General features: G+C 40.1%; 4 protein-coding genes across 9 annotated transcripts in view; all 4 read left to right on the top strand.

The window, feature by feature from the left end:
* Window positions 1-1,970, top strand: part of LOC104703236 (camelliol C synthase) — a 4,605-nt gene extending 2,635 nt beyond the window's left edge. For all 4 annotated transcript variants that reach the window (XM_019227983.1, XM_019227982.1, XM_010419207.2 and 1 more), the window contains 7 exons: window positions 221-319; window positions 402-458; window positions 559-749; window positions 830-1,007; window positions 1,095-1,175; window positions 1,271-1,354; window positions 1,625-1,970. In XM_019227983.1, the coding sequence (XP_019083528.1) occupies window positions 221-319; window positions 402-458; window positions 559-749; window positions 830-1,007; window positions 1,095-1,175; window positions 1,271-1,354; window positions 1,625-1,765 (831 nt within the window). In that variant the 3' untranslated portion in view covers window positions 1,766-1,970. The remainder of the gene's footprint in view (window positions 1-220; window positions 320-401; window positions 459-558; window positions 750-829; window positions 1,008-1,094; window positions 1,176-1,270; window positions 1,355-1,624) is intronic.
* On the top strand, window positions 2,205-6,220 carry LOC104703235 (beta-amyrin synthase-like). Of its 3 annotated transcripts, none has more exons than XM_019227980.1 (17): window positions 2,205-2,411; window positions 2,539-2,724; window positions 2,924-3,013; window positions 3,090-3,287; window positions 3,386-3,470; window positions 3,564-3,730; window positions 3,820-4,011; window positions 4,080-4,193; window positions 4,291-4,410; window positions 4,506-4,628; window positions 4,721-4,819; window positions 4,900-4,956; window positions 5,047-5,237; window positions 5,325-5,502; window positions 5,572-5,652; window positions 5,733-5,792; window positions 5,967-6,220. In XM_019227980.1, exons 1-14 carry the CDS (start codon window positions 2,208-2,210, stop codon window positions 5,476-5,478), a joined length of 1,980 nt encoding a protein of 659 aa, XP_019083525.1. In that variant the 5' UTR covers window positions 2,205-2,207; the 3' UTR covers window positions 5,479-5,502; window positions 5,572-5,652; window positions 5,733-5,792; window positions 5,967-6,220. The 3 variants fall into 3 exon arrangements, with proteins under 3 accessions (XP_019083525.1, XP_019083524.1, XP_019083526.1); XM_019227979.1 differs by having other exon boundaries at window positions 5,733-5,816; XM_019227981.1 differs by lacking the exons at window positions 4,721-4,819; window positions 5,325-5,502; window positions 5,572-5,652; window positions 5,733-5,792; window positions 5,967-6,220 and having other exon boundaries at window positions 4,875-4,956; window positions 5,047-5,119.
* On the top strand, window positions 6,557-10,394 carry LOC104703234 (U-box domain-containing protein 52-like). The gene is made up of 9 exons (XM_010419206.2): window positions 6,557-6,888; window positions 6,970-7,064; window positions 7,163-7,284; window positions 7,387-7,598; window positions 7,700-7,748; window positions 7,837-8,149; window positions 8,232-8,333; window positions 8,417-8,824; window positions 9,667-10,394. The coding sequence occupies exons 1-9, from the start codon at window positions 6,711-6,713 to the stop codon at window positions 10,369-10,371; spliced, it is 2,184 nt and encodes a 727-aa protein (XP_010417508.1). The 5' UTR covers window positions 6,557-6,710; the 3' UTR covers window positions 10,372-10,394.
* Window positions 10,649-13,376, top strand: part of LOC104703233 (transcription termination factor MTERF2, chloroplastic-like) — a 4,653-nt gene continuing 1,925 nt past the window's right edge. Inside the window, exons 1-6 of the mRNA XM_010419205.2 lie at window positions 10,649-11,082; window positions 11,172-12,158; window positions 12,329-12,466; window positions 12,556-12,801; window positions 12,898-13,017; window positions 13,154-13,336. Of these exons, the coding sequence (XP_010417507.1) occupies window positions 11,604-12,158; window positions 12,329-12,466; window positions 12,556-12,801; window positions 12,898-13,017; window positions 13,154-13,336 (1,242 nt within the window). The 5' untranslated portion in view covers window positions 10,649-11,082; window positions 11,172-11,603. The remainder of the gene's footprint in view (window positions 11,083-11,171; window positions 12,159-12,328; window positions 12,467-12,555; window positions 12,802-12,897; window positions 13,018-13,153; window positions 13,337-13,376) is intronic.

Genomic DNA, 13,376 nt, shown 5'->3' with positions numbered 1-13,376 from the left:
GCTGAGAATTCTTAAGGTTAGAGAGAACCCTTCGGGTGAATATACGAACATGTATCGTCACATCTCCAAAGGGTCGTGGACTTTCTCTGATCGAGATCATGGATGGCAAGCTTCCGACTGCACAGCGGAAGGGCTTAAGGTGATTAGTCAGAATTCGATTATGCTAACAAGTTGGTCAGCTTTCCACCTAATCTGCACACTTATCTTGGTTTTGCTGTAGTGTTGCCTGTTGCTTTCGATGATGCCACCTGACATAGTTGGCCCGAAAATGGATCCTGAACAGTTACATGAGTCTGTTACTATCTTACTGTCTTTACAGGTGAGCTTTATACCATATATAGAACACACTAACTCAAATTTTTATGATAAGAAACTTTTCTGTTTCTGTGCTCTGGCTGCAGAGTAAAAATGGAGGTGTAACTGCTTGGGAGCCTGCCCGTGGACAAGAATGGTTGGAAGTAAGTACGAAATCACATCGAGATTTTGTATCACAATGTTTATGAATCCCAGGAAAGTAATTCTCATAAACATCTTTTCACTTTTTTTCTCGTGTTTCAGTTGCTAAATCCTACTGAAGTATTTGCTAACATTGTGATTGAGCACGAGTACAATGAGTGTACTTCATCAGCAATCCAAGCTTTGATCCTGTTCAAGCAACTATATCCGTATCACAGGACAGAAGAGATCAACACTTTCATCAAGAAAGCCGTACAATACATAGAGAGCATACAAATGCTTGATGGTTCATGGTATTATATAAATTAGCTTTTAGACACAGTGAAATTGTTCACAAAGATTTTGGTTTTACCAACAAATCTTGGCTTGATAGGTATGGAAGCTGGGGAGTTTGCTTCACATACAGTACATGGTTTGGTCTGGGAGGTCTTGCAGCTGCTGGAAAGACGTACAACAACTGTTTGGCTATGCGTAAAGGCGTTCATTTCCTTCTCACAACTCAAAAAGATAATGGAGGTTGGGGTGAAAGCTACTTGTCATGTCCTAAAAAGGTATAGTCACTTAATAATCATTGCAATGTAAGCGTCTTTTTCCCAGTTCACTGATTCAAGAAAAAATATACTTGGTTTGGTGTGCAGAGATACATTCCAAGTGAAGGGGAGAGATCAAACTTGGTGCAAACCTCTTGGGCAATGATGGGTCTACTTCATGCTGGACAGGTTCAGATTATGATATGCTGAGAACTTTTACTTCCTCGCCATAGAAAAGATCCATATGAAAGTCATTAATTGTTTCTTCTAATCTCACACTACAGGCTGAGCGAGATCCGGCTCCTCTTCACCGTGCTGCGAAGCTCTTAATCAACTCCCAACTGGAGAATGGCGATTTTCCTCAGCAGGTACGTTTGGAAACATTAAACAAAGCTAACACAAAAAGCTGCTCATTTAAAAGCATTAGACATGTCCTCATAAGATTTATGAAGAAATTGATGAGCTATAACCCCGCAGACTCTAAATTTTTGGCTGGTCTTTTTGCTGCCTAAGATTTTCTTCTGTTCTAAGACAAACAAGGGCACACCTACATTGCTAATTTGAAAGACGCTTTCTTGAATTGATGCTAACTAAATGCATAAATTTTGAAAAAGTCCAAAAATTGTATTTTTTTGCAGGAGATAACTGGAGCTTTCATGAAGAACTGCTTGTTACACTACGCAGCATACAGAAACATATTCCCAGTTTGGGCACTGGCAGAGTATAGGAGACGAGTCCCATTGGCATATGAAAAACCTTCATCAGAGAGAAGAAGTTAGATCCATCATAACTTCATTGACTATGGTTTTGGGATCATATAAGTCATGACCTCTATTTTGCAATAAGCTATTATTTATATGAAGGTGGTTGAGTAATCTACTGAATAAGCAAACTATTGATCCACACTTATATGTATTATATTTTTGTATTGTATCATGACTATGTATGTTCTCAAGTTATCTAAATGTATTATAATTATATGTATGTAGTTATGTACGTATCCAAGATTAACCAAAATCTTTTCCACCAACAAGTAATCTCTTTTTGTGTCTCTTAAATTCTCTATCATCCCAGAAGTAACATGTTCTTGTCGGTGTTTTATTATCATAGATTTACCAAAATTCCACATACTTTATCTTAAACTAAAGTTACTTCCACTTATAAAAATATATGTGAACGTTTTACGAAACCATGTATTAGCTAGCTCTCACAGTTTTTGTAATGTGGAGGTTGAAGATAGGAGAAGGAAACGGAGATGATCCTTACTTATTCACTACAAACAACTTCGTCGGACGGCAAACATGGGAGTTTGATCCTGACGGAGGCTCACCGGAAGAACGAGACGCCGTCGTTGAGGCTCGCCGGAGTTTCTACGAGAATCGTTTTCATGTTAAAGCAAGCAGTGACCTCTTGTGGCGCATGCAGGTTTTGTAAAAACTACTATACTTGGAACGTTCTGTTAATTTTGTGAAATTAGGAAAAGCCCCACAAGAAAAGCTTATTTACGAAATGTGTCTGTTATTTATAAAAAGTAACAAATTTTGGTCAACAGTTTCTGAAAGAGAAAAAGTTCGAGCAAGTGATACCGCCGGTGAAAGTTGAAGGCTCCGATAAGATAACATTCGAAACGGCGACGAATGCATTACGGAGAGGTGTTCGTTTCTTCTCGGCGTTGCAGGCCAGAGACGGTCACTGGCCGGCCGAAAACGCCGGCCCTTTGTTTTTCCTTCCGCCGTTGGTAAGTTTTTGTTCTTCGCCGTTTCAATTTGTAGGATCAGAGATTAGAGATTTCATCTTGCAGTAGGGAAAATCGATAATTTCAATGGGTCGGTGACAGAATTTGGATTTGGGATCAGTGTGATTTGGTTCTTCTCGTGTAAGTGGAATGTTAGAAATTGAAAGTCTGAAGCTTTGTTGCTCCGGTACACACTGTGTAGGTGTTTTGTCTATATATCACGGGAAATCTTGATGAAGTATTAACTTCAGAACATAGAAGAGAGATTCTACGATACATCTACTGTCATCAGGTATACAGTGTTACCTATAGCTCCCCAACGAGATGTATCTTGTTCAATGTGCTCATGTTGGACTTTCTGTCCATAGAAGGAAGATGGTGGGTGGGGATTACACATTGAAGGTCATAGCACAATGTTCTGTACTGCGCTAAATTACATATGCATGCGTATACTTGGAGAAAGTCCTGATGGAGGTCATGAAAATGCGTGTAGACGAGCCCGAGAATGGATTCTTTTCCACGGTGGTGTCACCTACATACCTTCTTGGGGTAAAACTTGGCTTTCGGTAAGTATTTCAGATCATCTGGTAATCTAATTATTTATGACTAATAATGTTTGTATTATAATCAGTCTTTTTTTATGTTTTGTTGTTGTTGTTTGCAGATACTTGGTGTATTTGACTGGTCTGGAAGCATCCCAATGCCTCCTGAGTTTTGGATCTTACCTTCCTTCTTTCCCGTGAATCCAGGTTTGTTTCTTGATATCTTGAAATACGATTTGTGTCCAACAGAACCTTGTTGTGTTTGAGCCAAAACCTAAATTTGGAAACTGATTCTTGCAGGGAAAATGTGGTGCTACTGCCGGATGGTTTATTTGCCAATGTCGTATCTCTATGGGAAGCGGTTTGTTGGACCAATAACGCCTCTGATTCTACAACTCCGCAAAGAATTGTACTTACAGCCTTATGAAGAAATCAACTGGAAGAAAGTCTGCCATCTTAGTGCAAAGGTAAGAATGTTAGGATGTATCATCATTTTTCTTAAGGATTTTATTTTCCCTGAAAAGAACACCGAGACATTTCCCTTACTTGACCTTAGGAAGATACATACTATCCCCGTCCGCTGGTTCAAGAGTTGATATGGGACAGTCTTTCTATCTTCGTGGAGCCTTTCCTTGCACGTTGGCCATTTAACAAGCTTCTTAGGCAAAAATCCCTTCAGGTGGCAATGAAACACATACACTATGAAGATGAAAATAGCCGTTATATCACCATTGGGTGTGTTAAAAAGGTAAGAACATTATACACTTAGACAGAAAGCATAGAGAAGCTGGAGTTGACTACTGTCTCTTTCTACAGGTACTATGTATGTTAGCTTGTTGGGTTGAAGATCCGGACGGGGATTATTTCAAGAAGCATCTTGCTAGAATCTCCGATTACTTGTGGGTGGCCGAAGATGGGATGAAAATGCAGGTATGACCTTGGAGATAAGAAATCCAATTTTGTTATGCTGTCTAAGTTTGAGTTGGTAAGAAATCGAAAAATAGTTGATTGGCACAGATTTATGCAGAGCTTTGGAAGTCAACTTTGGGATACAGGGTTCGCGATGCAAGCTTTACTTGCAAGTAATCTCTCCAGTGAAATCTCTGATGTACTCAGGAGAGGACATGAGTTCATAAAGAATTCACAGGTTCGACATCCCCTGCAGCATATACTGTAACACTACTACTAAGTGTTTCTTTTGAAGAATAGAAAATTGGCTTACAAATTGAAAAACAATTGAAGGTTAGAGAGAACCCTTCAGGTGATTTCAAAAGCATGTATCGTCATATATCTAAAGGAGCCTGGACCTTTTCCGACCGAGATCACGGATGGCAAGTTTCAGACTGCACAGGTGATGGCTTAAAGGTAATTCAGTCGGTGTAAACCGAACACATTGACATGTTCTTTACTGAGCATCCCAAGTAGTATATGCATCCTTACTGTTTTTGGTCTAGTAGTGCTGCCTACTGTTTTCGATGTTGGCACCGGATATTGTTGGCCCAAAACAAGACCCAGAGAGACTTTATGATTCTGTTAATATCCTGCTCACTTTACAGGTGAGCATTATCAGTCATAAAATTAATATCGTCTATAATAAATACCCGTGTGCAGGTCGTGACAGTTTCACTTGTTTCAGAGCAAAAACGGAGGTGTATCTGCCTGGGAGCCTGCTGGTGCTCCCAAATGGTTGGAAGTAAGAACCAAAAACCATAAATTGATTTCAAACAACCAACACATACTTTTTGAACGCGGTCACATAATCTTCTCTATACTTTTGTCTCAGTTGTTCAATCCCACAGAATTGTTCTCGGACATTGTGGTTGAGCATGAATACTGCGAGTGCACGTCATCTGCAATCCAAGCATTGAGTCTATTCAAGCAACTCTTCCCAGATCACAGGAAAACGGAGATCACCACTTTCATCAGCAAAGCTGTGCATTACCTAGAAAACATGCAAACGCCTGATGGTTCATGGTACAGTAACAATTGCAACGATTCAGAATTTTGTTCACAGATATCTAAACAAACCAAATTAATAACAGTTGTTCTTTTAATTGACAGGTACGGGAACTGGGGTATTTGCTTCACGTACGGTACATGGTTTGCTCTTGCAGGCTTAGCAGCTGCTGGTAAAACTTACAATGACTGTGTGGCTATGCGCAAAGGCGTTCATTTTCTTCTTGCAACTCAGAAAGACAACGGAGGCTGGGGATAAAGCTACCTCTCATGCTCCACAAAGGTATGCGCTTCAATGAAATCAATTTAATGTAGGATCATTCAGTCACTCTAAATTTCATGATCTATGCAGAGATACATAGAACAAGAAGGGGAGATATCAAACGTGGTGCAAACTGCTTGGGCTTTGATGGGTCTCATTCACGCCGGACAGGTTTTAAACATTCAAAAGTTATCGGCGAAATTAGTTGTTAGTGACACAGCTCTATATATGACGATTGTTTTAAACAACAGGCGGAGAGAGATCCGGTTCCTCTTCACTGTGCTGCAAAACTTATCATCAATTCACAACTGGTTAGTGGAGATTTTCCTCAACAGGTACATTTCTCTAAGACCAAAATGGTTCAAAATCCGACTTTGTGGTCTCATTAGATCTTAGACTGCTGGGGACACTATATTCTGTGATTTGTTTGCTGATGGAATTTGAAGAAAAAATGCTAATTGAAGTCTTTTTGATAACTTTTCCAGCAAGCAACCGGAGTATTTTTGAAGAACTGCACGTTACACTACGCTGCATATAGAAACATTCATCCGTTGTGGGCACTCGCAGAATATCGCTCACGAGTTTCTTTGCCATGACGACACTTTTCATAAATTTATTTTATATCAGGGAACATGTGAATTTATTAGTCTATTACAAGAATTTTATTATCCAATATGCCAAAGGTTGAACATACATCAATCCAGTTTCTGTTTTAGTCACAAATATCATCATTTACATTTTGAAAGTTCTAGAAAGTTTTTGCCTTTGTCTACCGTCTATTGGAAGGCAAGTTTCCAATGGTGATTAAAAGGCAAAGTTTCAAATGGTGATCGTTTAAATTTAGACCATTGTTACACTTTTTCCAATATTCAACATGTTGAACAAAAGAGTCCAAACCACACAAATGTGTTATATTTTTTTTTGTGTGTGATATAGAATCTGAAATTAGACTATCAGCCAAAAATAAAAAAACCCTTAAATAACAACCATCAGAAAAAAAGAGGAAATTCTCTAACCCATTAAGCTTACAATCTACTTCATTTGTTTTCACCAAAAAGAATCTTTTGATCAATCAAACTCTTTCCTTTTTTTTTTCTTTTGTGAAAATCAAATTGAAGTATCCTCTTCTTTGTATCATAAAGACTCAAGAGGGAATAGACCATTTTCCTTCCTTTTGGTTTGGAATTTTTTAACTCATAATATATAGAAGAAGAAGAAGAAGAAAAAGAATGTGGCTACCAAAAGCAAACGGGACAAAGAAAGAAACAGGAAGTGGTTCGGTGGCAGTTGCAATAGACAAAGACAAAGGAAGCCAACATGCTCTCAAATGGACAATCGACAATCTTGCTTCTCGTGGCCAAACCATATCCCTTATCCATGTCCTCTCCAAATCCCATTCCTCTTCAGGTTTTCATATAAATTTTCAGCTTCAAAAAGTTTCTTCTCCTCGGTAAAGTTGGTAACTTTTTTTTGTTGTTGTTGTTGCAGATCTTGAAGACGGAACGCCACAGCAGAGACAGCAATTGGAGAAGATAGCTAAAGATCTATTCGTATCCTTCCACTGCTATTGCTCCCGTAAAGAGGTATATTTTATCTTCACAATCACAAAACCCTTTGTTAAACAAAGGTCCTCACTTTGAATCATTTGGAGAAACACCCTTAATCGATTCTGTTTGAGCAGATAAATTGTCAAGACATTTTGCTGGAAGACGCAGACAAAGTCAGAGCCATTACCGAATATGTTTCATCTTCAGCAATCGAGAACTTAGTCGTTGGAGCCGCATCACGTAATGGCTTCATGAGGTAATTACTTTTATCTTCTTCTTTTCAGATTCTGTTACAAAAGTCTCTGTTTTTTTTTCCACAACGGATTATGTAAATTTGTGATATATTGACTCTGAGCAGAAGATTCAAGACGGATTTGCCAACAACTGTGTCAAAATCTGCTCCAGATTTCTGCAGCGTTTATGTAATTTCAAAAGGCAAAATTGCATCAGTACGAAATGCATCTCGTCCTGCTCCTTACCATAATTCCATGCAGCAATGTGAGATTGACAACCATTACCCTCATACTCCTGACAAAGCACCAAACCACCATGACCATTCCAATTCTGCAGGTTTATAATATAAAAACTTAAAACTTCTCTCTTTCAAAAAAAAGCAAGACAGAAGTTCTGAGTGATCCAATTTTGTGTCTTTCCATTGGTTTTGCAAACAGGTAATACACCTTCTAGACCGCGCAGATCAGTTGAATCAGATGCAACAAGGTATAGGGAACTTGATTGGTGTCTTTAACTTTAAAATGTCTTACATGAAGACTTAAAGATTCAACATATTTCTGTTTTTTTTTGGTAGATCGCCGTTAGTGAGAAGGAAGCCATATGGGGACTTATATGATTCAGATAGCGACCTTTCGTTCATCAGTCCCTCTTCTCATCGTGAATCTGACATTTCATTCATCAGCTCTGGGAGACCGAGCGTTGAGCGCTCTTCCTTCAGCCTTGATTTTCCTGAATCTGCAAGGACTTCGAGAATGTCAACGAGCTCAGAGCAAAGCATTGGCTCACATCGCTTGGGACTCAAGTTCAGTGATCCTGGTTTCCCTAACGAATCCTCTACATTCTCTGAAGAGAGCGGTAGAACATCCTCGTATTCATCTCAGAGCTTGGTTAGTACTAACTCAAGATCCTTGTCTACTTTTTCTTCTTATAAAGGTTGATTTCATCTTAGATGGGATTGTGTTGTTGCAGGATGATGTTGAAGCTGAAATGAAGAGGCTGCGTTTAGAGCTTAAACAAACCATGGATATGTATAGCACAGCTTGCAAAGAAGCTTTAAGCGCTAGACAACAGGTAGTAAGAAGCTAACGTCTAATTCAATGTAAAGGAAATGAGATTAGCACATTTGAATCAAATATCGTTTTCTGAACTTTTAGGCAACGGAGCTGCAAAATCTGAGAACCGAAGAGGAGAGACGGTTGGAAGAAGCAAAGAGTTCAGAGGAAGCAGCAATGTCAATAGTGGAAAAAGAGAGAGCTAAAGCCAAAGCAGCTTTGGAAGCTGCTGAAGCTGCAAAGAGATTAGCAGAAGTGGAAGCTAAAAGAAGGTTGACTGCAGAGATGAAGACACTGAAGGAATCAGATTCATTCTCTCGCGGATTTGTGCGGTATAGGAAATACACGGTTGAAGAAATCGAAGAAGCTACTTCAAATTTTGCAGAGTCTCAAAAGGTTGGAGAAGGAGGCTATGGCCCTGTCTTTAGAGGCTATCTTGATCACACAAGTGTTGCTGTTAAAGTTCTACGCCCTGATGCAGCTCAAGGACGATCACAGTTTCAGAAAGAAGTAACAAAACAATCTTTCTACCTTTTTTTTTTTGATTTTATACAAGAAAGTTTTCATCTTTGAGAGAAAGACGTACGTATGCCTTATGTTTTTTCTCAGGTTGAAGTGTTAAGCTGCATAAGGCATCCAAACATGGTGCTTCTTCTTGGAGCTTGTCCAGAATTTGGGATTCTTGTTTATGAATACATGGCCAAAGGAAGTCTAGAAGACCGGCTTTTCAGGAGAGGAAACACACCTCCAATAACCTGGCAGCTACGTTTCAGAATCGCTGCTGAGATAGCCACAGGACTGCTCTTTCTCCACCAGACCAAACCTGAACCAATTGTCCACAGAGACCTTAAACCAGGAAACGTTCTCCTCGATTACAACTACGTGAGCAAGATCAGCGATGTCGGGCTAGCAAGATTAGTCCCTGCAGTAGCTGAAAACGTTACACAGTACAGAGTCACTTCAGCTGCAGGAACATTCTGTTACATTGATCCTGAGTACCAACAAACCGGAATGTTGGGTGTGAAGTCAGATGTTTATTCACTCGGGATCATGCTTTTGCAGATCTTGACTGCGAAACAGCCAATGGGTTTGGCTTACTACGTTGAGCAAGCCATCGAAGAAGGAACTCTAAAAGATATGCTTGATCCAGAAGTACCTGATTGGCCTGTGGAAGAAGCTCTGTCTTTAGCAAAGCTATCGCTTCAATGCGCGGAACTAAGAAGAAAAGATAGACCGGATCTCGGGAAAGAGATATTGCCTGAGCTNCTTTCTACCTTTTTTTTTTTGATTTTATACAAGAAAGTTTTCATCTTTGAGAGAAAGACGTACGTATGCCTTATGTTTTTTCTCAGGTTGAAGTGTTAAGCTGCATAAGGCATCCAAACATGGTGCTTCTTCTTGGAGCTTGTCCAGAATTTGGGATTCTTGTTTATGAATACATGGCCAAAGGAAGTCTAGAAGACCGGCTTTTCAGGAGAGGAAACACACCTCCAATAACCTGGCAGCTACGTTTCAGAATCGCTGCTGAGATAGCCACAGGACTGCTCTTTCTCCACCAGACCAAACCTGAACCAATTGTCCACAGAGACCTTAAACCAGGAAACGTTCTCCTCGATTACAACTACGTGAGCAAGATCAGCGATGTCGGGCTAGCAAGATTAGTCCCTGCAGTAGCTGAAAACGTTACACAGTACAGAGTCACTTCAGCTGCAGGAACATTCTGTTACATTGATCCTGAGTACCAACAAACCGGAATGTTGGGTGTGAAGTCAGATGTTTATTCACTCGGGATCATGCTTTTGCAGATCTTGACTGCGAAACAGCCAATGGGTTTGGCTTACTACGTTGAGCAAGCCATCGAAGAAGGAACTCTAAAAGATATGCTTGATCCAGAAGTACCTGATTGGCCTGTGGAAGAAGCTCTGTCTTTAGCAAAGCTATCGCTTCAATGCGCGGAACTAAGAAGAAAAGATAGACCGGATCTCGGGAAAGAGATATTGCCTGAGCTCAACCGGTTAAGAGAGATTGGTGAAGAGAGATTGGTGAAGAGAGTTTAGAGAGTGTGTTTTATGCAGGAAAGTCTCCANATACATGGCCAAAGGAAGTCTAGAAGACCGGCTTTTCAGGAGAGGAAACACACCTCCAATAACCTGGCAGCTACGTTTCAGAATCGCTGCTGAGATAGCCACAGGACTGCTCTTTCTCCACCAGACCAAACCTGAACCAATTGTCCACAGAGACCTTAAACCAGGAAACGTTCTCCTCGATTACAACTACGTGAGCAAGATCAGCGATGTCGGGCTAGCAAGATTAGTCCCTGCAGTAGCGGAAAACGTTACACAGTACAGAGTCACTTCAGCTGCAGGAACATTCTGTTACATTGATCCTGAGTACCAACAAACCGGAATGTTGGGTGTGAAGTCAGATGTTTATTCACTCGGGATCATGCTTTTGCAGATCTTGACTGCGAAACAGCCAATGGGTTTGGCTTACTACGTTGAGCAAGCCATCGAAGAAGGAACTCTAAAAGATATGCTTGATCCAGAAGTACCTGATTGGCCTGTGGAAGAAGCTCTGTCTTTAGCAAAGCTATCGCTTCAATGCGCGGAACTAAGAAGAAAAGATAGACCGGATCTCGGGAAAGAGATATTGCCTGAGCTCAACCGGTTAAGAGAGATTGGTGAAGAGAGATTGGTGAAGAGAGTTTAGAGAGTGTGTTTTATGCAGGAAAGTCTCCACACACTAGCCAAGTCTCGATTTCAGCATCTGTGAGTGCTTCTTCTCTAATAAATCTTGTAAAGGTTTGATCTTTTTCTTTCTTGTGTGTAACGGTTTTTTCGTTTTGTTTTTCTCGCAGAGTGATCCTTGTACACCGAATCCGGAATCTCCAGCTGCAGAATCTCAATCCTAGTTTTGAGATGGCTGAAGAAAATTTGGTAACTAAATAGAATCAGATGATGATGTTTCAAGTGAAGCTGAAGATAAAGGAACTAGTGTAACCCAGCCTTGGGAGGAATATGGTATTCTGTTAAATAATCAGTTATGTAAACGGTCTATTATATGTAGGCCCATCACGGTATTTATTAAAGCATCGATCATGTAAAAAAAAGGCCCAATGGCTCAGACCGGTTTGACTTAACCGGGTTTGTTTTAATTGAATTGTTTTTGAAAAACGAGAAATGGTTTAAATTCATAAGCTACAGATAAACCCTGCAACAGCTTCTTCTCTTCTTGCTCTTGATGTGGGTAGAAGCAAAGTAGCGAACTTTGTCAATCTTTGTTTGCTTTTATGGAGCTTTTACATAGCTCTTGCAATTTCGAAACCCTAACCTTGATTTCTCCTCCTTTACAATCTTGTAAATTTGGTTCAAACTCTCTCTTATTCTTCTCTCCTCGTCGCGTGACCTTGTTCTCGGGGTACAACCACAGTGGCCGCGTAGCTGTTTCGGCCTCTTCGCAGCACGGTGATTCGAATTCTAGCAGCTCTAGTTCGTCTCAGACAAACCACGCCTCTCTCGCGCAGGAATCTATTGCTGGGTTTCTCCGACTAGAGATTGGAATCTCCGAGGTCGATTCAGATTTCATCTCTTCGAATTGTCCAAAGTACACGCGAATGATCGTTGATGGAGTTAGGGATTTGGAGGAATGGAATTCGTGGAAAGGGAGTAAAGAATCTGAGGGAATCGAGGGTTTAGGGTTTAAGGAGAAAGTGATTTATATGGTGAAACAGAAGGGTGATGGTGGCAAAGTTGCCTTTTTGGAGAGTCTTGGTTTGAGTTTGTCTTCTGCTATGTATTTGGCTCATTACGTCTCCTCTGAATCGCTTCCCATTCTTCTCCATAAGGTAATTATTCACTGATTGTTGTTCGATATCAATTTCAGAATATACGTTAAGAGATAGAGATGTTGATTGTGCATCAAAATCAAGAGTTGCTAGTGTTGTATGTTTTTGTTAGGTTGGGTTTGGATTTCGATTTTGGCATGGTACTTTAATCTTGGATTTGGATTTTTTAGGTTAAGTACCTCAAGGAAATATTCTTTTCTGGAAGTGATGAGAATGGTCTTGTTGGAAAGTACGCACGACGAATGATGCTCTACTTATCCATTCCTATTGATGAAGATGTGCAGCAAACTCTTTCCTTTTTCGAAAAGGTTTTTGTGTGTGTGTTCTCTCTCTCCTGTTAGCTTTCGCTATAAGCACTATATTGTTTAGTAAGATGAATGTTAAAAATGTATTTTAGATTGAAGCAAGGCGTGGAGGTTTGGACATGCTCGGTTCTGTAGATGCATCATTCAGATTTTTAATCGAGTCATTCCCTCGGCTTCTTCTACTTTCAGAAGAAAATGATATGAAGCCTATGGTAGAGTTTCTTGAAAGCATTGGTATTCCTAAAGGTTGCTCGGGCAAAGTACTTCTCTTGTACCCTCCTATCATGCTCAGCAAAACTGACGAGATCAAAAGAAGGGTAGCCGCAGCTCTGGAGAAGGTATGCCTGTTTGGTTGATTGTACATAATTTAGCATGGAGCTGCACTTTCTTTGTTTTCTTTTGGTTGCTGATTCTTGCAAATTTGGGTTGTATAGGTTCAGATTAGTGTAGTGAACAAGGATTCTGGAAAATTATTGCAGAAGTATCCGTGGATCCTCTCACCAAGCATACAAGAGAACTATTCCCATATCGTCTCATTTTTTAACAGTGAATCGGTAAGCACATAGAACTATTCCCACATCATGTCGATCAGATAAATTGGTGGTTTTGTGTTTGTTAAGTTGTCATTATCATTGCTGTTCCATGATTGGTCTTACTAAGACATGGTTTGTTATGATTTTGCTTTCTTAGGTGCTCAAAATGGATATTGACCACGGAATTAGGAGATGGCCTTTGCTTCTCGGTTGCTCAGCGAGCAATATGGAGATGATGGTGAAGGAATTTGATAAATTAGGTGTTAGAGATAAAAGAATGGGGAAGGTTATACCCAAGATGCCTCAGCTTTTGTTATGTAAACCCCAAGACTTTCTTAAGGTAAAGAAACCACTTTCCAAGATGTGTATTCTCTCATTCT

Source organism: Camelina sativa, chromosome 7, assembly GCF_000633955.1.
Source record: "Camelina sativa cultivar DH55 chromosome 7, Cs, whole genome shotgun sequence".
In the NCBI taxonomy this organism is placed as follows: Eukaryota; Viridiplantae; Streptophyta; class Magnoliopsida; order Brassicales; family Brassicaceae; genus Camelina; species Camelina sativa.
Note: the sequence above shows the minus strand (reverse complement) of the source record. Positions and strands in the feature narration are given on the sequence as shown.